The sequence below is a fragment of the Amblyomma mixtum genome, chromosome 3 (genome assembly GCF_055824585.1).
Source record: "Amblyomma mixtum isolate Tamu chromosome 3, ASM5582458v1, whole genome shotgun sequence".
NCBI classification, from domain to species: Eukaryota; Metazoa; Arthropoda; class Arachnida; order Ixodida; family Ixodidae; genus Amblyomma; species Amblyomma mixtum.
Window position 1 is genome coordinate 188616320 of NC_143014.1, and position 22057 is coordinate 188638376.

Genomic DNA, 22057 nt, shown 5'->3' on the forward strand with positions numbered 1-22057 from the left:
GCGGCACTACACTGAACCAAAATTAAGCACATGCAATAATTTATTTTCATTTTAAAGACAAAAACAATACCAAAAATGGCCTTAAATCTAGTGCTCGGCAAAAAAAAAGTAAAAAATAACTTCTGCGTTGCACTGTTTTGGTTCAGCCGAAAACGCATAACGCAATGATAAAAATGATATGAACAGGTAGGCGCTATCTCTATTGGTTGTTGAAAAATGCGCACCAAAGCATGCCCTAAAACACATGGGAAAATAGGGCTTACCCTGTCCCCTTAAAGTAGACACAGACAAGAAGAGCTACAAAGAATATAATCGGAATAATTTTATTCTTGCAGAAAGCCTGCTGCAGAGATTTTATGTAATTGCGTTGAACATAAGAATAAACTTCCCACATAAGAATCAACTTCCAGCCAGTGGCCACTGTGGAATCCCCGGAGAGCAGAGACCAATGCTCATGTTATTCCATTGCTTGGCGAGCAGCTATACTAGGATTGTTAACAGTCTCTCCTAAAGATTCCAGTAGTTCCTTGCGGTAGTCTTCAAAGTCTCCATCAATTTCTTCGATGGTCTTGTGCTCAATTACCCACAGCTGGCAGTTTGTTTCACGTATGAGACGCTCATCGTGACTCACGATGATGACACCTAGAACAGTGCACAACAAAAAATGAGATACCCATGGCTGCAGGAAAGTGAACTTGAAACAAAATCAAGTGCCTTACCGCCTTCATAGTCTCCAATAGCATCTGCCAAGGCATCAATTGATTCAATGTCCAAATTGTTTGTAGGTTCATCCTGTGAAAAGAAATTATTCTCAGTGAGCAGGAAATGTACTTTATACTGTTAAACAATTAGTACCATTTATTAATGCTGCTCTGCAACACCTCTGTGTCAATCGACAGAAACACCATGGAATCTGTATGATGCCTTACCAGCATGTTCCAAAATAATTTTTCCCCTGGACATACTACAAGTGCACAGAAATTAGATCCAATATTCAGCCTTTGCAGTCTTCTTAAACTTACCGTATTTACTCGCGTATAACCCGCCCTTGCATATAACCCGCACCCCTAACTTTGAACCCCATGAAATAAAAAAAAATATCCTCGCGTATAACCCGCACACTTACCTGAAAAAATGAGGACTAGGAAGTTACAACTGAGCAAACAGTCACCATTTTAGTTTTCAAAACAAATATATTTGAAAACGACTGCCGCAACGTTGTCAGTGCTGTCGTTCAATTGTCAATCGTCGCCACTCTCACTGCTGCCGTCTGAGGCTTCATCGCCGCTCTCAAAGACGTAATCATCTTCGGTACCATCTAGGCTGTTGCTTATGGCACACTTCTTGAAACTCTTGCGTACCATGTCGGCCGGGATCATCCCCCATGCATCTACGATCCACTGGCACAGCAGTGCAATATCTGGCCTTCGCACGCGTCCCGTCGGCGTAAGGGCGTAAAGGCCATCGGCCATCCACTGGGCATATAGCCGCTTCACGTGAGCCTTGAAAGGCTTATTGATGCACACGTCGAGTGGTTGGAGCATGGAAGTCATGCCGCCAGGTATTACGACAAGGTCTGTGCCGTTGTCAGCGAGGCGAGCTTTCACCGCGTCAGTGCAGTGGCCTCGGAACGAATCCAGCACCAGCATCGAACGGCGTGCCAACAAGGCACCTGGTCTTTTTTCCCAGATTGCTTGAATCCAGTCAATGACGAGGTCACTGTTCATCCACGAGTTATCTTCCACTCGCACAACAATTCCTGGGGGAAGTGGTGTACTCGGTAGAGTCTTGCGCTTGAATATTACATACGGGCGCAGTTTGGTGCCGTCGGCCAAAGCACACAACATCACTGTGCAGCGCAGCTTGGTGTTGCCGCCAGTCAGCACACTAACAGATTTTGCGCCCTTTTTTTCCAGGGTCGTGTCCATAGGCATCTCGAAATATACTGGCGTTTGGTCAGCATTTCCCAGCTGAGATAGCAAGTAGTTGCGCTCTTTCCTCAGTCCGATGACGTAACGTTGAAAGTTGAGCAGCTTCTCCTCGTAAGCGTCGGGAAGCCGCTGGCACATGGTAGTTCGCCGCCGCATCGAAAATCCATGCCTGGCCATAAAGCGCTGCAGCCATCCGCGGCTCGCATGAAACTCGCGTGGAATGTGCATTTCCCGGGCCAGCTTCAGGGCTTGCATCTGCGCCATCTCTGTAGACACAGCGTGGCCACGACTCCTCTGCTCCTCGATGAATTTTGCAAGCTGCGTCTCGAGGTGAGGGTACGCGCCAGTCTTCGGGCCGCGAAACGCTCGCCTGTCCTTGTTCGCAGCTTCGAGAGAGTCTTTTTTCTTCCGCCAGTCGCGAATGCAAGATTCGTCGACATCGTTCTTTCTCGCAGCAGCTCTGTTGCCGATTTGTTCAGCAGCGGCGACGGTCCTGAGTTTCTCCTTCGCCATGAATGATTGCCGCCGAGACACACTCATGATGCCTAGACAAGGCTGGCGAACTGTGCAAACTGGGCGTACAAGAAACGGCACCTTACTCAAGGCCCATCAACGTCTGAACAAAGCGTATGCAAAGCATGCGAAACGCGTGGCTGGCGTGGGACTAAACAGACTATGGATGTGGATCTGGCTGTGACCTGCGTTGGCCTCTTGTTGGCTGGATGGATGGATTATAGTGGCTTAGCGCTTTGTAACGGTGGTGGCTTGCGCCCCCTAGCCTAGGATTCCCCCCTTTTTTTTCCCCCGTAATTTTGTTCGTATTGTGAACTGTAATTTGTCCCTCTTTTATAGACTCACTCGTCCCTAGCCCCTTTTGCACCAATCTTCCAACCTACTCTTTGTCACCACTACCCTTCTCTCATCCACACGTCCGTCCTCCCCTGCAAATCCCAGGGCACCCTCTATATCTATCGCCGCGTCTTCGGCAATGTCCGGACGAAGTGTTCTGCACCGCAAAACGATATGCTCCATGGTCTCCGCTTCCACGTGGTCTTCTTTCAGTCCATACTGGCCTTCGGTGGTCAAAAGGTTGGTGCAATATTAATATGCACTGCAACACACGTTGATGTCGATGGGGATGCGGACTCTGCACGGCAGGCCGCGCGTTGCCGTGAAGCCGACCCGCCGAGCCCCCCTTCTCCGGAATATTCGCGTATTACCCGCACCCCCACTTTTTAAACACATTTTTTCAATTTTTGGTGCGGGTTATATGCGAGTAAATACGGTATATTCTCTCTCCTTTTCCTGTGACTGCTGCCAGTGAGAGGTGCCCCAGTGTTGTCACCACGGCTCACGGTAATCCTACTCTCCCCACCATCTGGCGGGGTGGCGCCAGAAGCCAGCTAAGGATCAGAGACACTGAAGTAGCACAGGATACTGCTTCTATCAGAGCATGAACCACGCAGAAGTCACAGTAGAAAATCAAGGAAAAATTAATGTTGCAAGCTGTTTGCGAGCACCGCTTGGTATAATATGTAAGCTGGGAACATTTTCGCAGTGACACAGTCTTGATCAATTCATTATAAATAGCCATGCTTAAGAAGTGATTAATGGCCAGTTTAAGACAAACGACAGGCACACTACTCCTCACCACTGTATTAGCACTTAAGTCATTGTGAACAGATTAGGAGCAAAGTTAATAGTGTGTTAGTACATCTACGCATACAGTCGATGACAGATTTTGCACTCTCTAGGAAACGCGAGAACATCAGAAAAATCAGGCAGTTCGAAAAATCAGATTTCACTGCAAAAAAATCACTTTAGACGTCAGTAATTTTGTGCACATTCTGAAGCTCTGCATGACTAAATCTCGCCACGCATTGTGTTCACAGACGATGGACAGCGACAGCTTTCATGAGCTCGGCGTACGACGGCTGTATTGCCTTCGACATGTCGCAGACGAATGCACTCGTTGGGACGAAGTCTGGACGCGAAAGCGAAACTGCCATTGCGGGAACTGCCCTGCGCCCACTGTACGAAGGACCCAGAACGGGAAGACGAAGATGGCGAAACGATAAGAACTGACAAGACGCCGAAGCAGGCGTTCCATCAGCATTGGCCTTCGTTTTGGCCTAGAGACTAGAGCCAAAATCGGCATCGCGACCGGCGATGTGCACTCTGTGGTGGTCTGTGTATAATGAGAGGTGTCTTGCTTGTCATTGAAATGCCAGTTGCTGACGGTTTTACAATCGAAAAGTCGGGGCTATGGTGTGTTCTGCCACGGGTACGCTCACCTTGCTTTGAAATACACCACCATTTTCTTCTACGCTAACTGTCTCTGTAAAGCCGTATGCCTCTCACTCACTTCGCTGCTACCTCTTTCCGTATTCAGGACAAAACACTTGGCATAGATGAGTTCCGCTAACTGTGACTAATGTTCAAGTTCATGCCGCGGACGACATCCAAGAACGGAATTAATTCGAAACCATACAAGCGCAATGCGCCGAATCACTGAGAATATCAGCCCTGTCGTTTAAGAGCTCCCCTTTACTTTGAATTTCATTTTGTTTGATCAAGTTTTTTGGTCTCCCTGCAGTTCTAATTAACAAGGTTGCACTGTACGCATTATACAGCGGCTTGGGTATTGGTGGTGAGTGCGAGCGAAAAATCAAGCAGTCAGTTGCGATGCGTTCGAAGTTTCCGGTGTTCTTATATATTGGCTCTATGGGCCATGTCACGGTGCCACAAAAAAATTCGAATAATCAAGCATGGCCTAAAAATCAGGCCATGTGATCAGGCCATGATCGATGTGAGTTAATAATTGCAAGGTGACAAGAGTGAAATTTTAATCACAAATTCCTGATGCCACACTGAAAATACGGTCACTTAGAAAGTTAGGCAGGTTCCTATTCTACTCTGCAAGCATTAGGAATTCGACCAGCCCCTTACATTCAACAAATTAAAGGAAGTTGCTCAGGCTCACCAAAATTAGCACATCAGGTGCTCGGAGGCAGAGCTCAGCCAGGGCCACCCGAGCCTTCTGCCCACCTGACAAGTCACTGTTTTTGATGGTGTGGGCATGGCTCACCAGTCCAAAACTACCTAGCTGCTTTCTTGCATCTTGGTAGTTCAAGTTGAACAATCTCTGAAAATACACACCCATCATACACATATGACATCAATATAGACAGCAGATCACGTGAAAATAATGCACAAAAAGCCATCATTAGCACAAAAACAAATATAGATCCTGGTTAAACTACCTTATTAATGAACAGAACCTGTTCTATTTCATACAAAGCCATGTAATCTGAATATAGTGTGGGTGAATAATTTAGATATAGTAATCGACATGGCAAACGAAAATGTGCCAGTGATTTTGCTAGCTCTTAATATCAGATCCAGAAAATGACTCGAAAATAAACTTTTCACCACAAGTGCATTATTTTAAGTTTCGATCACAAGTATGCACATACATACCGTATTTACACAATTGTAAGTCGACCTATATTTCAAAATTTGAAAATCCGAAGTGGGGAGGTCGACTTACAATCGAAACCAAAGCATCGCACTATAAATAAAGGCGAGACAAACGAGATATCAGCGTGGTTGCATTTTTGCTGCGCGGCTCCGTTGCATCACTCTTTGTGCTGGCCTTGAGCAGCTGCTATGTCAACGCGCAGAACCGGCATCCCTGCCCCGCGCGAGGCCGCCGGCCGATGGTGGCTGTCGATAAGCAGCAAACCAGCACCAACCCACTCCCCACACGTGGCCGCAGATTGCGTATGCTGATAAGCGGCGGCGGCCCGATAACACATTCGCGTTCTACTCTTAATAGGCGTCGTTCAAGTTTTTTTTTTGTTTACTTTCAACCACGCACTCAGCGCCCAAGGGAGCGTCGGTAGTTGATGGAAGGGCTGCTGTTCCCAATCGTGGCGGCACCCCCACTTGGAACCGCAGCGGCGCCAGGGAGTGTCGGTAGCTGATGGAAGAGCAGACGCCGCTCGCGCGTAGTTTCTCTTTGGCTCTGATTCGTCTACTGCTGGCCGCGTTTCACAAGTTTTTAATGTAGTGCTTCGTCATTTGTGCTCCAGGTCTGGTAAGCGACCAGCGCTCGTTCACGGCTACGTTCAAGATGTCTGTCATTCTTTGTGCCAAAGAAACGAACTGTGCACCGGGCCGCAAGTTCGACTTTCGCACTGAGTGATACAGGAGCGGCAGCTACGAGGCAAAATTTTCAGCTGTTCCACACGATGTCATGAAGTGGCTGTTTGCGAAGTGCAGGATTTCGCTGCATGACGATGTTAGAATGGCGAGCTGTGGGACCGCAGCAGCGATCACGACGGCAGCGCTAGCAAGGACGATGGCGCAAGTGTGGACGAGTAGTCCAGTGACTAACACATTTTTGTTTTGGAATGTGCCCACGGGCACTCCCGCGTGCGGCAGCCGATAGCGGCTGGTGATAAGCGGAGGCCACAGAATAGTACTGTCGCGTTCTACTATTAAAGGCCAAGTTTAAATGACCTCCAAGTTTTTTTTATTTTTCAGAATTGTGATGTGGGGGGGTCGACTTACATTCGAGTCGACTTACAATCGTGTAAATACGGTAATTAAATCACTGGCAAATATTTTGGCTCCAACTTTGTGCAGATAGTATTTGAAAGGACGAAAAGTGCCCATCACTAGCAGTTAGTACGCTATTCTCAGAAAAATAATTAATCTTATTTTTAACTCAATCTCAAAGTATAAATGTCTATAAGAGAAATTCCGATTCAGTAAAACAAATTTTTGTCAGAATTACTGTCATAGTTCTAACCATAGTAAGTTAAGAAGGTTGCAGCTGTCTCATCCCTTAAACAATAACCATAACACATCAAGCTCATAATTTCCACACATAGCCACAACAGACCTCACATGAATGATAACACGGTACATTCAATGAAAGAATGCCATTACTAATAGACAAGTACTGTTTCAAAATGGAATATAATATACCTCTGATAAGCCTTATTTGGTTAAAAGAACTTCAATGAAAAATATAACACATTTTTGAAAATTAAACAATGCTGCCAATAGCCTACACTCAAACAGACATGATTTGCATGGAAATGCTGGTATATTTTCAAAGCTTTTACCACATGAGCAGCTATGCCATTACACAGCATGACGATGCCACCAGGGAGCTAATATGAAAACTTTCTTCTGAACATAAAGCTTTATTTGTAATCTCAAGTCATTTACAAGGGGTGTTAATCAAGTTTTTCAGCTGGGCTGCAACTTTTGAATTAAGACATGGAAATGAAAAAAAGTTACAATTAAATAAAAGTTTTAAATCTCTTCTCCCCAAAAAGCACGTCCCTTTCAGATACAGCCCCCACCAACAACCATGCACATCCACCACCAATGCACTAGCCAATACATGCCACTGTAGCGGAATGAGAGTGACAGTTGTGACACCAGTGGCGCTTTGCATTGATCTCTACATCAGACACACAGCACATACGATCCATATGTTTCTCTGCCACAAAGAAAAACCAGAAGGCTGGCTGCGTAAGGTTCAGGCTGCAAGGTGGGCTTCATACGAATGAAACAGCTTTCAATTAATGTCACATAAATGAAAAAGCTGCAGATACCAAGCAAAATTTAACACCTACTGTACCTAACATACATATGATTTTCCTTTCACAGGAAGTAGCCCGGTTCTTGAAAAACCTCAAGAAGTAGGTCTACAAGTTATCGAAACAGTATTGATAAAATTGTTACCTGTCGAATCCAAGATGACACTATGTATTTCAAGAAGGATAAGTTATGGTGAGTTCATTAAGTTTTCAAAGACAATAGACAAATGCCATTAAATTCTTCCATGTGACATAGTAAATGGCATTCAGTAGGATTTTTTTTGTGCTTCAACAAAACTATATGAGTTCAAAAGAATTGCATTCAATTCCATTGTGAGAATCTCTAGACTGTGCCCTTCCTTAACAGTCACATTCAGTCCCTCTGATAACGTTAGTCCACTGTATCAGAGCAAAAATGTCAATCAGGGAACATAACAAGTCAGTTTTCACGGTTTTGGCCTGTTTGCTCTGGGAACATCAGAATAAGGTCTGCTGCCTTCCTTTAGCAAATTTAAGAGACTACAGTCAAACCTTAATTCGGACCCCGTTAATTTGGAACATTGGATAATTCGGCCTCCCTGGTCTCTCCCGTCAAATGTACACAAGTCAATTGCAGCACACACTCGTTAATTCAGAGTGAAATCGCGCACACTCGTCAATTCGGACTGAAGACATGCCAGGAACAGTGCTAAAGTCAGTTTTCGAGACACGCATTGCTACTGTCATCATCAGAGAACCAGTGCCAGGCTGGAAACCACCCTCCATTCCAAAACCGAAAACTTAAGAGGGGCAACACTCCTACAGTAAAGCCTCATTTAATCGGCCCCCGTTAATTCGGAAATTCAGACTACCATCGGAGTCCCACCGAACACTCATGCAAGTCTATGGTGTCGGAAGCTCCGTTTATTCGGACACCGCGGGGCTCACATCGGTTAATTTGGATGGGCCCCCGAAGGGACGTCATGTCAAGATATGACATGCTTGACAGGCGATCGTCCAGATATTCATCCACAGGACTGAACTGCACATACATTTTCGCCCTGCCACCCTCTGATGTGAGCACAAAGGCAGGCGTGCCGACGGTCGGCAGGCTCCCGCCGACAGGCCTACAGAGAGTCCGGCTGCAAAATTTCATTTTCAAAACTTCGCCGCCAGCCCGCGGTGATGGTGGCTGTCGGCTGCGTATATCAGCGAGCCAGCCAAGCTGCACACCATTTGGTACCATTTGGTACACCATTTGTTTTTCGAAGGCATCTTGCTGCTCCAGTGCCAATGCGTGCTGCGCTTCCCTCGCTTCCATCCGCGTCATATTTCTGTTCCAGTGCACCAAAACTCTGCGCTCGTCACGTGCTGTTCGCGGTTTATGCAGTAAAGCCTCCTCACATGCGAAGAAACACTCGGACACCGGGACATTGAAAGAAGCCGCGGAGACCCTTGCCACTGTGGAGCAGTTATGCTTCCACCACTCCCGATAATGTGTAGAAATTAAAACATTTGATGAAACTGCAAGAAATAGCTGTTGTCAAGCGGGTTTTGTCTTAAAAGAAGACAACAGCTGCCCAGGTTCCCACAAAATAAATTTTGCTTTCACGCAAACGGTTTTTGGCAGTTTTCAGGAGCCATTCGATAATTCGACATTCAGATAATTCGGATGTTTTTTTCCACTCCCTTGAAGTCCGAATTAATGAGGTTTTATTGCAATAACTCAACATGTTACTGGCACAAGCCACTCTAGATTTCAATAATTTTTATACCTACAGAAACCTTCATACCTTAATAAAACACTGCCCAGCAGGGAAGATGCATACATGCAACCAAAGAAAAACAAAGGTTACATGGTTACCTGAAGATATTCAACAGGGCTTTCGTCGGGGTTCAGCTGCTCCCCAGAATGCTGGTCGAAGCGACCTATCCTCTAGAGAGATGACAAAAGGCAAAGGAAGGCTATGTTACATCAGCTTGGATTTATAATTGTGGACAAATTTGGACACTGCCCCAAAAAAATTGCACTTTTCTTACCACCCAATCAAATTCACTACAGCACACTTTTGAACCACAGTAATGCATTAGAATGATAAGAACACTAGCATTCAGCTAGCATCCATTTTTTTCTTCACCCCTCAAAGACACAGGAACAACCTGCCCAATACTGCTTCAATGTTATTTAACCTTTTCACTACCACAAATGAGGAGCACTAGTACAAGTGAAGCTAGTGAAAGGCTCTGCTTGTCATGTATTCACACCCATTTGGCCATTTCTCAGGGAGCCAGTGACGAACAAGGAATATCATTACACTTCTTATAATTCTAGACAGCAATGACAGTAGGTATTCCACTCTGAGTTCTTTGATTTTGGTTGGTTTAAGTACAGCACAGTGGTGAATGACTGAGTGACAGACACACACATGCACACGCATGCACGCAAAACAAAGAAATACTGGTTTGGTTTGGTTTGGTTTATGGGGTTTAACGTCCCAAAGCGACTGAGGCTATGAGAGACGCCGTAGTGGAGGGCTCCGGAAATTTCGACCACCTGGGGTTCTTTAACGTGCACTGACATCGCACAGTACACGGGCCTCGAATTTCTCCTCCAAAGAAATTCAGCCGCCGCGGCCGGGATCGAACCCGCGTCTTTCGGGACAGCAGCCGAGCACCATAGCCACTGAGCCAACGCGGCGGCCAAAGAAATACTAAAATATCTCTGCCCGCTTGTGATGAGAGCATGCAGATACACAGAAATTAATGTTTTGGACTTCACCAGAAGCAAACCATGCAAACTCTACACACAAACTAAGAATGTGGGTCAAGATCACAAAAATTAATCCCAAAGCAAGTAAGTATGCAAGCCTGAAGAAACTAATTTCTGCACAAAAAGAAAAAAGTTGTCCACAGGTTGGCGAAATAATTTTGGATAATTATTCATTTCTCAACGCAGGCAAAGTGTTAATCCCATTATGTAATATGCAATTTGGAACAACCACAGCAGCTAACCAAGGAAGGAAAAATGTATCCTTACCAGCCTGTGGTTCCTCCGCGCTTCACCTTGAAGCTGAAAGAAGGAAAAGAAGGAAAATTTGTAAAATGGAACAAGTAACACAATATTAAAGCTAAATTTAAAGAAAAGCAGCATTGCTTCAGAAGTTCTAGTAAGCCAGGTGCAAAATTGAGCTGCGAGACCCCCCACCAGTATTTACAACAGATCCGAGACCCCCCCCCCCTTTTCAGAATGCAAAGACTGCATTAATCATGAATCCGAAGCAGGCAACCATTTTTTATTATTCTTGGAGTGGCGGCTGGAACATGTCTTCTCTATCATTTCGGAAATTTCACTGCGGTCTTTAGTAAAAACCATAAGCATGTTAAGTGATGCTCCCCTGCCCCAACAGATGGCTGTTTCAAACACAGCCACCGGTGGGGCTTGTGAGACACAGGTTGCTCTCTGCGAGCAACCTCTCGTGACTAATCATTTTTTTAACTGCTACCAGCCACAGTGGGCAGTTTGCTCACTATCTGGTGGGCAGGTAGCCACCTGTCACATGGGCAGGTTGTGATGATATCACGCAGTGGTGGAACTGGCAACTGGCTTCCTGTAGCAGCTTTTGTAGCAGAAGAAATCGCAGTTTGTAGCAGCAATTTTAAGTTTTGTAGCAGGAAAAATGGCATTTTGTAGCAGAAGTCGAGCTTTTGTAGCACAAAAAAAAAAAAAGCTTCGTACCAAAATTTCGTGCCAAAAAACATTATTTTAAATAAAGAAGCTTTGTTGTATTTCTGGAACAGGCATTTGCTCAGACGTTTTTAGCAACCACAGCCATGCAAGAGCAAGCTTCAATCCCAAATGCAGCTTAAAGTGCTTGGTTCCTTAAATATAGCTGAAAATAAACAAAACAGGAGGTTCTCCTAAAAACACTGCCGTTTTTATTCAGAAGAGCGACATAACGAGATGCTCAACAGAACTATAAAAAATGATACCGTTCATAAAACAAACTTTCAGGTACTATTTCTTCCCTTTTCTTGATCACTCCAGCTTAGACAGTGCCGCTGCGAGCTTTTCATGTCCATTCTTCAGAAGGGCTTGTCCACTCTCAACGACTGCAAAATGTTTAGACTTGACAACTTTTGTGAAAAGCAGCTCAGCATTGGTGATCATATTCCTGGCCAGTCTGATCTCTCCTTGTACCTTCTCTTCATTCTGACCTCTCTTCTGGGTGTCTTTGTCCTGTACATCACAGTCTTGTTTCGCTTGTTTTGCACGGGTCTCTTCTCCTGCATCCGCCTCCAACCGTTGCAGCTGACGCTTCCGCGACCCTTTCACCGCTCTGATTAATCCTTGTGTCACAGGAATGGCAGCTGGATTTTCTGCCCGATATAAGTTAGTCATAAGTTTTGTTGCCTTTCAGCTTTGACAAAGACATCGAAGACGTGAAGTGTCCATCCACACAGGCAGTGCGCTGACAGTGGTCCCTTTGTTCACCTTCGGTTGTGTTCGGTTGCAAAGCAGCGATGGCGATGTGGCTGCCGGCAGATGCGTTGCCGGAAGACATCAGTTTTGGTTTCACGGAAATGAGTTTCGGTTTCGTTCTCGGCAGAGTTATTGGAGTTATTCAGAGATATTTCGGCGCAGGCGTGGCGCAAAAGTAGGCAAAAAACCGATTTTGTAGCAGCATGTAGCAGGATTTCCCATTTGGCGCAGTTTGGCGCAATTGGCGCAGCAGTTCCACCACTGTATCACGTAACCTAGGTGGCATGTGGGACATCTACTTTTTCACTCACAATGCTGACATGACTATCACATTAATAAAATTGAGTCAGTCCAGAGCCACTCAGCTCCAAGGCTTCACAACGATAACTGGAAACACGGTAAAAAGTATCCATCCAGCAAACTTCGCGAGTAAAGAAAGCTTCCAACCTCCCCAGATGAGAAATGGATCAAAGCCGTTTAGAATCTTTCTTTTTTTTTTTTTTCTATTTCCTTCTTACCCACCTCCCAGAGAATATTGGTGCTCCTAGTTTGCACTACTTTGTTTATATTTTCATTTCAGGTGTGTCAGAAATTGAGCAAAAAAAAAAATAGACAGCTTTAAAAAGTAGGTTTAGGTTTATGAGGGTTTAACATCCTGAGGGACGCAATAGTGAAGGGCTCAAAATTTCGACCACTTGGGGTTCTTTAACATGCACTGACATCGCACACTACCCGGGCCACTAGCATTTCAGCTCCATCGAAATGCGACCGTCATGGCCGGGATCGAACCCGTGTCTTTCGGGCCAGCAGCCAAGCGCCACTGCCAATGGGCTACCGCAGCGGCTCAGCTTTAAAAAATACTTCTCCCCTTTATATAAAACAATGTGTAAAACAAGCTGCCAGCTGCTTTCTCTCCCTCCCTTCCCTCTTCACCTGTTCCCAAATCATCGGAGACCCCCTTCGATGGAGCCAGACTTTAAGCATTGGTGAGGCCTTTAGGTGAGGCCTGCCATGCGACATGCTCACCGGTGTGAGGTCCCCACAGAGAAGCTTGAGAAAAGTACTTTTTCCCACACCATTCGGTCCAACAATGGCAACTGAAAAAAACAAAAACAAATGCACATAGCTGTCAGTACCCAAGTCACAAATAATTTTAAAAAAAAAGACAAAAAAGTGAGCGCACAGTAGAGAGAACTACTACACTATGCCCCACAGTGGGGTACTAGACTAGAAGTATTAATACCAATTGTTTCTGCTACCCAAGACCTCAATAACAAGTTCAAGTCACTCAACAGAGTCCTCACTTTGAGAGCATTAAACACTGAAAACAAAACAGCCAGCATGCCCACTGCAAGCACTTAACTGATGATTACCTAGGGCATTTATGTCTAACAAAGTATTCCTTAGTGCATAAATTATCACAACATTGGTCTGTCTACCACATTTCCTGACACAACTGCCAGAAACACCAAAGTTACCCATCACCTTGGTGTTTCAAAATGCCCTATCGCCACAGGTATCAGCAATTGGCACAGCTGTTCCTCTGAAGCCAGGACAGACCTCTCATACCTTTCATGCAAAAACATCAAAGTCACAGTTCTATATCAAGCATGAAGTTTTGAAGGAGTATCTGATATCCCCCTCAACTAAATAACCCTTTAGGTGCAGAAATGTTCACGGCACAGGACAAACCACAAAACTAGCACAATGCTATTTAAACTGTGCAACACAGCAGGGTTTGTACAGGGTAAACAGAAAAAAATTCAAGGATATTCAAGGACTTTCAGGCCCCTTTTAGAAGTTTTTCAAGGAGCTACTATACAGCTCTATTTCGTCTTTTGCGAGACAGTATATTTAAGAAAATATAACTATCACGTTTATTGCACTCAGTAATTGCCCTCAATGGCCAATGTGTGCCAAGGAAAGTTAAAGAGACCTCCTGAAGCTTTGCCTCAATCTCTTTGTTCCGATTTAGGAATTCTTCAGCCTTAGACTTTGCCGCTTTTCTCATGGAGTTCGATTTGATTATGAAAGCGAGGTCATTAGTTGTTTACGCCTTTTCAGCGCAGTCATCTGCTGATGCAGTCAGGTCACTAACAATTCCTTCAAAGGTATTCCTTTTTTTTTGGTGAGACTGTCAAGAAGTTCTTTAGCGCAGCGTCTTTTTGACTGCTTATCACATTCTTGTTCCTGCTTCTTCTGGACTTCAAGGTAAGCACTATAACGATGCTTTGCAGCTTTTTTTGGTGAGTCAAAATCTTTTGCAGGCACTCATTCGCAGACTCATCGGAAAGTACAGTTTGGTTTGGTTTATTGTGGTTTAATATCCCAAAGCGACTCAGGCTATGAGGGACGCTGTAGTGAAGGGCTCTGAAAATTTCGACCACCTGGGGTTCTTTAATGTGCACTGACATCGCACAGCACACGGGCCTCTAGAATTTCTCCTCCATCGAAATACGACCGCCGCGGCCGGGGTCGACAAAGCTTTCATACCGGTCTATATCTCGCTGCAGCGATAAGAGAAAAACAAAAAGGTCGGAGGCCGTGACAAATCACATAAGCACATTTCTTTTCACTGCATGAAAAGCCTTTAGCAATCTCACTATCAGGATACGTGCGCTTGGACAGCTAGCCTGTTTCGAACGACGATCTGCAGGAGCAGTGTGATAAGACTAACTTCAGTGTCCACAAAATTTCCGCATCCGTCACCAGCTCGTTGAACTTGCATTTGACGTCAGATGACTGCGACGGTGTATCGACGCCTCGCACATTCGTGCTAGCAGTGAAATATTCGCACACTGAATCCGCCACTGTTCTCGTCATACTTGCGCTGTGCTTCCCACTCTTCATATGACTTTTCAAAGCAGACTCTCCCGTGGCAATCAGGTCAAAATATTCCCCGCATGGTTTTCATTTAAATCGGTGCGGATTCATTGCATCCGGTGCCACTCAGTCCTTGTAATCGCTGTGGCTCAGCCATGTGCTCTGCAATTTACACTTTCCAGGCATTCTTTCGCACTGCAGAACTGCTGCATTCGCATGCAGATCTGAAAGCTTGTCTGTGCTAATTCTTCGCGTCTAGTCAAACCCCAACGCACGTGGAACACAAAACAGGCCAAATGGTCGGTGATGGCGATGCCAATATAGCCGCACCTTTTTGAACAGGCAATTACACCACCTCAATGTGGCCAGCCATAAAACGCATCGACCAAACTTCTAAAAGTTCTAAGAATTTTTTTTAAAAACGTCAAGTAGAAATATACATGCCGAGAAAATAAACAATTATCTATTTCGCACGAGTTTTGAGAGCTTTTTTTTAGCGTAAATTGCGATTTCCATCTTTGGAACAAGAGTTTCCAAGGACTTTCAAGGGTTTAAAAAAAACCAAGTACTGTCAAGGGCCTTAAAGATAGAGTTTTCAAATTCAAGGGTTTCAACGACCTGTGCGCACCCTGACACAGATATTGTGAAATGCAACAAAATAGTCAGCCCTACTGAGCCATTTGCTCCAAGTTCACATTTGCTGCATATGTTCTTCGGTCAATAAACTTTGCATAATTACAAGGTTTGCTCAGCACCACTCCTCTGCTTTCCTTTATCACACCTCACACAAGAGTTTGCCAAGTTCAGTAAGCTTTAATTGCTTCTTAACCCTTTTGCTACCGCACCACAGGCCATCGGACACATTTATCTTATTCAAATCACCTCCGCAAAAATGCGCAATCTGGAGTTTTTGTGGATGTGCTGCACCATCTAGTTTGTGCGCTTAAAACTAATCTTTTGATTGCACTTTTGGTTCTGGTGTTACGACATAAGAGAGCGCCATGAAAAATGAAACTTTGAATGGCCACAGCAGCCAGCAGCGTCAGCCGGCAAGCATGGCGTCCGCATTGCCGCGTGCTCCTCGAAAAAGAAAGCCAGCACCGAGCACTTTGGCCAGTTTCGGTTTCGTTTTTTTGCGATGAAAACAGTGGCAATGAGTCAGATAACAATGTACAAATGTCGGATTTCAGTTTCAACAGCGAGACTTTGTCTCAGGGGCCTGGAATGTCAGCGCATGCTCGCATGTAAGTTTTGTTTTCATTCGCTCTGTGTTTTCTGCGGTGGATGCAATTTGTAACTGATGACAGTGGTCTATTTTTGTGCTTCAGGGTCTTCACAACATATGGCCAGGAAAGTTTGCCAAATGCTCAAGGTCGAGTCGTATTTTTCAACCAATACGACAGCCAGGTGTCCATGTCGGCGCGTGCGGCGCTCGGAGATTCGCTCGACCTCTTGACTTTTTCTTGATGTTCTTCATGACGGAGGTGATGAAGACCGTGTGCAAAAACATCAAGTAGGCATGGATGAAGATTTTGGAGAAGAAAACATGCTCAGCATAGTAGCTCATGAGAAGATGCGAATCCGTTGGAGATGCTGAAGTTAACTGGAATCAACATATACAGGAAAATTGTTGACCTGCCGAGACTATATCTCTCTTGGAATGCAGGAATCATCTATTCTGGCTTTCTGCTATCAAAAATCACGCCGAAATCGGTTTTTCGCTTTGCTTGTTTTTTTTTTGCACACAGCAGACCCGGAGGATTCAGTGGTGGCAGCATCTATTGGCAAGACTTGGAAAGTTTCCTGGCTTTAGAACCACATCAATGAAACTTCATCCATCCTGATGTTACATAGCTTGCCCAAAATGCCAGATTTGATCAGCTAGCTTTCAGGGAGCAGCTCATTCAACAAATCTTCAGGTATGATGAGGTAAAAGTTCACGCCCCCAATGCTCCCTTAGAATCCATTCATCACCAACCAAAAAAAAATGGAAAAATGAAGGAACTGCAAGCTCTGTTATCACAGAACAAAAGAACAAAGATCAAACGCTATGTGCAGCACCAGTCAAGTATACCTCTGCTTCACATCTTCACCTGACTGCTTTTCACAGTGGCACCACAGTCATAACCCCTGACTTGACCTGTCATGGAAAGCGCAATAATTTTTCCTCGGAGCTGAAACTGGGAAGAATGACAGCTATGAACATGCGTTTTTATATTCCAGTTTTCCTCTAATCAAGTTCTGGCTTAGTGCAGCTGATAATTTTTGTTTTTGCTGTACACTTTTTTCGTGTTTTTGGCATATTTGAAACATAAATGTTCAAGTACCTTTGCACACAAGACTCTGCTTTTTGTTTCATTCAGAAGTGAAACTAATAAGCTACAATTTCATGCCTTGCAATATGCGCTGGGTTTGTTAATTCTTCTGAAAAAAAATTTTCTTTCAGTACACTCCAAATTGTCCACTTTTCCGCGGTAGTAAAAGAGTTAAAGGTGCACTGAAGAGGAATCTGAACTCGTCTTTTTGCCGCGGGAACTCGATCTACACGTTCCTAGCATTCTTAGAAACTGCGACTTATTGCCCTGTATGGCCGATTTCCCAAATTAAATCGAATTAACATCCGGCTCCCACCCTTTTTTTTTAATTCTCCCTCGTACGGTGGGCGGAGTCGACCAATGCGTGGAGTGCATTTCACCCAGTCCCGTGGCGGTTTGCCGCTCTGCCATCGGCGGAGTAATACGTAGTAGTCCGTAGTAGCAAATAGTCCGCGCGTATTTTTATTTCTGCGGACTTATTTTGCGGCTATATTATCTGCGAATGAAACTATTTATTCATGGAAACCTAAAAAACAAAATAAAGCGAAAGCAAAGCCTCCACGCAGCTGGCTGAAAGGAACTTCACGCGTTGGTCGACTCCGCCCATCGTACGAGGGAGAATTAAAAAAGAAAGGGCGGGAGCTGGGCGTTAATTCGATTTAATTAGGGAAATCGGCCATACAGGGCAATAAGTTGCAGTTTCTAAGAATGCTAGGAACTTGTAGATCGAGTTCCCGCAGCAAAAAGACAAGTTCAGAATCCTCTTCAGTGTACCTTTAGACTCTCTCAGTACAGGATGTGCAGCTACGCTACTGCATCATACACATTCAGACGTGTGCAGTGCATACGGGAAGCATCAGACCCATCAAAGGTGCTCCCTTTAGTTCTGCTTCACTCTAATCTTTTTTTCCAACAGTTAATTTCAAGGATCCCACTAAGGACTTACTGGCTTACTGTGGTAAGCTAAATTCGTTCCAACACCTGTAAAGATTGCCTACGGGAACAGCCTTTTAAATGACATTAGACACTAAGTCCTGGTAGTATTCATGGTTCGCTATGACTGTGCACAGAATTTTAGCTAACTTCAGTAAGATTTTGAGCAAAAGAATATGAAATTAACAAGTGTACTATAAGCAGTTAATTACAAATGAGCCAAAACAACAGTTGATTTCAATACAGCTGCATGAACAACCTTACCTCTAGAAGTCATGTCAATACCAAAATCAAGGTTCTTGAAGAGGAGTGGTTGTCCTGGATATCCAAATGTAACATCTGGAAAAAGCCACAGATATCATGACGTAAGAGACAAGCAAAATGATACTGAAAAGAAAGCAGTACTAAAATCAATGTGCACCAAGCAGCAAACTTATTTGCCAAAAAAATTTCGCTACAGCTGCAAGCCTTTCTACAGTGATGTAATTTGATCACATTCTCAGGACAAAAAATAGCAAACATGTACACAAAACTAGCGAGCAGCTATCTTACAAGCAAAGAGAAAGCCCCAACTAGCTGCAGATTCTTTGCTGTATTGCTACGCCTCCTACAGATTCTGTCTCGAGTCCAAAATCAAGCAGAATCCTGTTTGTGAACATTAATACATAGCTGGTGTTCTACTTCCATCAACAGTGCCTCATTCTCTCAAGAATGTTCAGTCTGAGACTAATTCAATACTAATTGAACCTTTGAGCACTATTTGCAAACTTACTATAGAGACCAAGGATAGGTGGATTCAGAGGCGGTGGATTAGGAAACTTGAACTTGACAATATAGTCCTTAGGCCTCTGGATCAATTCAGCAGGGCCATTGTCCTCCTCTGTTCCCTGTAGCTTCTGCTTGTTCTTTTGCTGCTTCCGTGTTAGAGCTTGCACCGTGGTCTTTGTCTGAAATAACAATATCCCTTACAGTTACAATCCCTGAAGAGCCAGCTAAAAGCACAAAACCAAGCACTGAAGTTCTCCAAGAACCTTCAGTTAAATTTTTAAGCTCTGCATATCCACTTAAGGCACTGCGTCAACAATCATGGATGCTACAAGGTGAACCTTCTCCTTTCAAATGTATGCCGAAAAGATTTAGACCCTGCCTGTCAGGTCTATCACTCCATCTCTTGCAGCTACACCAAAACACGTTTGTAAACAAGTAAAGATGGGCATCTGCATATTTTATGGCAGGACCAAAAAGTAGCTTTTATTTTCATACGCTCTCTTTTCAACTGATCACAAATAATATATTTTAACATGCGAAATGTGTAAATAGCAGATGTGTGCGAATATTGAAATTTTCAAACAGGAATCGAATCTCACATTACTATGAAAAAGAAAATTCAGAAAAAGGAGAATGTTGCTACTTTTATTTTTTTCAAAATAGTGCATGGTCTTTGCAACCGAAATTGAACAAAACTAAAATGACTCAGCACCATGCAAAAAAAAAAGTGACATGCACAGCAATAAATGCTACCCCACCTCCCAAATGCCTTGTGAGAAGGCCCCATCGCACAAAGAACAGCCTGTGATGAGCACGCAGTTGCTGCGTGCTGGAAGGACAACGCAGACATAAGCGAGGGGAATACATAATGGCGTTTTGAACAGTGAGACTGCTTCTAAAAGGAAACAAATGACCAACGACATGCCAGACAGCGTCCAAAAGCTGGGTTTGAACGGTTGGTGAATGCGATGCCGATAGCCGCTACCGCTGCGGGCTGGTGGAGATGCTCAGAAACCGAAAATATGCAGCTAGGCTATTCCTTGGCCTAGCGACAAGAGCCCTTATATCGTCGCCACACCTGCCATTACGCGCTTGTCAGAGATACAGACGTTACAATTAATGCACAGTGTAATAGGCGGGATAAGTGCACAATCACTCGCCCTCCCAGGGTCAAGTCTACAAGAATTTCACCTGGGGCTCCCATGCAACATTCCACAAGTGGGCATGTCTGCACACCATGGTTGATCAGACCAAAACGATTTGGTGGAGCCCATGCTAGAAGAGTTATTAAAGAGACAGGTTGAGTACCATGGGTGTGGGCGTCAGGTATGAAGCACATTATGGAAGGATCGAACAGAAAACTGCAGGTTTCGTGTTAAGATTGTTCGAAACAGGTGGTTGGCCATCTTGTTTCAATCAAGTGTTGTATGTGGGAAAGCCCACCTGCAGAATTCGTACAAGCGCCAAGCCTATTAGTGTCCGAATGTAACCAGTGCACGTGATAAACGACTGAAAAGAAAGCAAAGGTACCACCGTTATGCTGTTTTTCTGACACTTTTAATTCGATCTTCAGATAATAATATGCCTATATGCTGTGTTTCTACCACAATCAGATTTGTGAAAGCCGGTGTGGTGTTTGGTGGCTGTCGAATATTCGGAAAATTCCAAATATCAATTTCTCGAAACAAATGTGAGCAAAACAACAGTTAATTCAATCCATATTCGAAAATTAGAATACAGTGAAAGCTCGTTAATTCCAACCTCGATAATTCGAATGTTCTGATAATTCAAACTGTACTAGGTCCTGCCAAGCTTCATAGAGATCTGTGTATAAAAAAGCCCGTTAATTCGAAAGCGAGTCAGTTCCGAGTCGGTTCCGGTACAGATAATTCGAACTACGCGCCACCACGTCTGGGCGGCTTGGCACACAGCACGTGGCCAAAAAGAAAGAAAAGCACCTCCGCACAGTTAGCAGCTGCACACGTCCTAAACGGAGACAGAAGATGGAACCAGATAAAACCGTGGAAGAGTGGGTAAAGCCTAAATGGCGTCATCATCGGCGCGGCGGCCGGCGGCGCCAGAGGGTAGGGTAGGGTAGAGTAGCGGCTGCCTACAGTCTTTTCCGCGCAACCTCCGAAACTAGCAACTAAATTCTTAATATTTCGAGCCCTGTTATTTCTGAAATACGGATAAGTTCCGTCCGCACGGTCCCAGCCAACGCCCATGAAAGGCTATGACTTCGGAAGGGCGCTACAAATTACGCGCGAAAAACTTTTTTTTTCTTTGCGAGTGTTGTCCATCCCTCCACCCATGGGCCGCCAACGGAAGCACGTGGTCAGCCCCGATCATGACCCCGGCTTTTAGCATTCGCTGCAAAAGGCGTTTGCTGCTATCGCGCATTTGATTGAGTGGCAGTAGAAGGCGTCCGCCCCAATCGCCCATGGCCCGATAAGGTGAACCTACTGAAAACAAGGCTTGCGCAACCGGACAAGCGCTGGCACTCTGCCAAGTTCGCTTCCCCCTTTGCACTAGAGCTAAAGTCGAAAGGCACCATGGTGTTATCGCTTCTTGGCGCACTGCCAAGAAATGCGTCGTGGACCAAAACGGAGGGAGGCGTTAATGACTGACGGTTTTTTTTTTTTTTTTCAAATTCTTAGGCAAAAATTGGGGGTGGGTGGGTTCATCATGAGGGTGGATTCGTTACGCGAGTAAATACAGTAAATATACCCTAATGCAAATGGTTCCTGTCAGTTTTTTCGAGGCCATTCGATAACTCGGACATCGGATAATTCGAACTTGTTTCCCGGTCCCTTGAGGTTCGAATTAACGAGTTTTTACTGTATTTGTACGCCACAAGTAGATAGGTTAATGTGTAAACGATGGTCCAGTTTTCCTTGTCATGGACAAAAAATGTGCTGTGGTGGATTTTACAAGTTTTGTATTTAGTTCAGGAGATGGTACTTTAACAAGTTCACTGTGTCGTGAGTCGCAGGGTCGTGTCCTGTATACAAGCCGTGTAGCCATGAATGCAGAGTCATGTGATGAAGCCATTGGACAGCTCAGCAAGTTCGAAGAGCCAGCAAAAAGTACAAATGCAAAATCGCTACTGCCATCTGTTGGTAGCTCAAAAAAGCTGGTTTTGCCAGCGGCTGACCAGTGGGCCACACTCCAGAGAAAATTTAAGAGTGGCCCACCAGTGGGCCACAACAC

The 22057-nt window shown here is 44.7% G+C and overlaps 1 protein-coding gene across 1 annotated transcript in view; it reads right to left on the minus strand.

The window, feature by feature from the left end:
- Nucleotides 1–298: 298 nt before the first annotated feature.
- Nucleotides 299–22057, minus strand: part of LOC149353027 (ATP-binding cassette sub-family F member 1) — a 50712-nt gene continuing 28953 nt past the window's right edge. The window contains exons 10-17 of the mRNA XM_089582228.1: nucleotides 18852–19026; nucleotides 18344–18418; nucleotides 13035–13105; nucleotides 10566–10598; nucleotides 9393–9464; nucleotides 4915–5076; nucleotides 720–792; nucleotides 299–642 (exon numbers count right to left, since the gene is read on the minus strand). Coding sequence (XP_089438354.1) covers nucleotides 458–642; nucleotides 720–792; nucleotides 4915–5076; nucleotides 9393–9464; nucleotides 10566–10598; nucleotides 13035–13105; nucleotides 18344–18418; nucleotides 18852–19026 — 846 coding nt within the window. The 3' untranslated portion in view covers nucleotides 299–457. The remainder of the gene's footprint in view (nucleotides 643–719; nucleotides 793–4914; nucleotides 5077–9392; nucleotides 9465–10565; nucleotides 10599–13034; nucleotides 13106–18343; nucleotides 18419–18851; nucleotides 19027–22057) is intronic.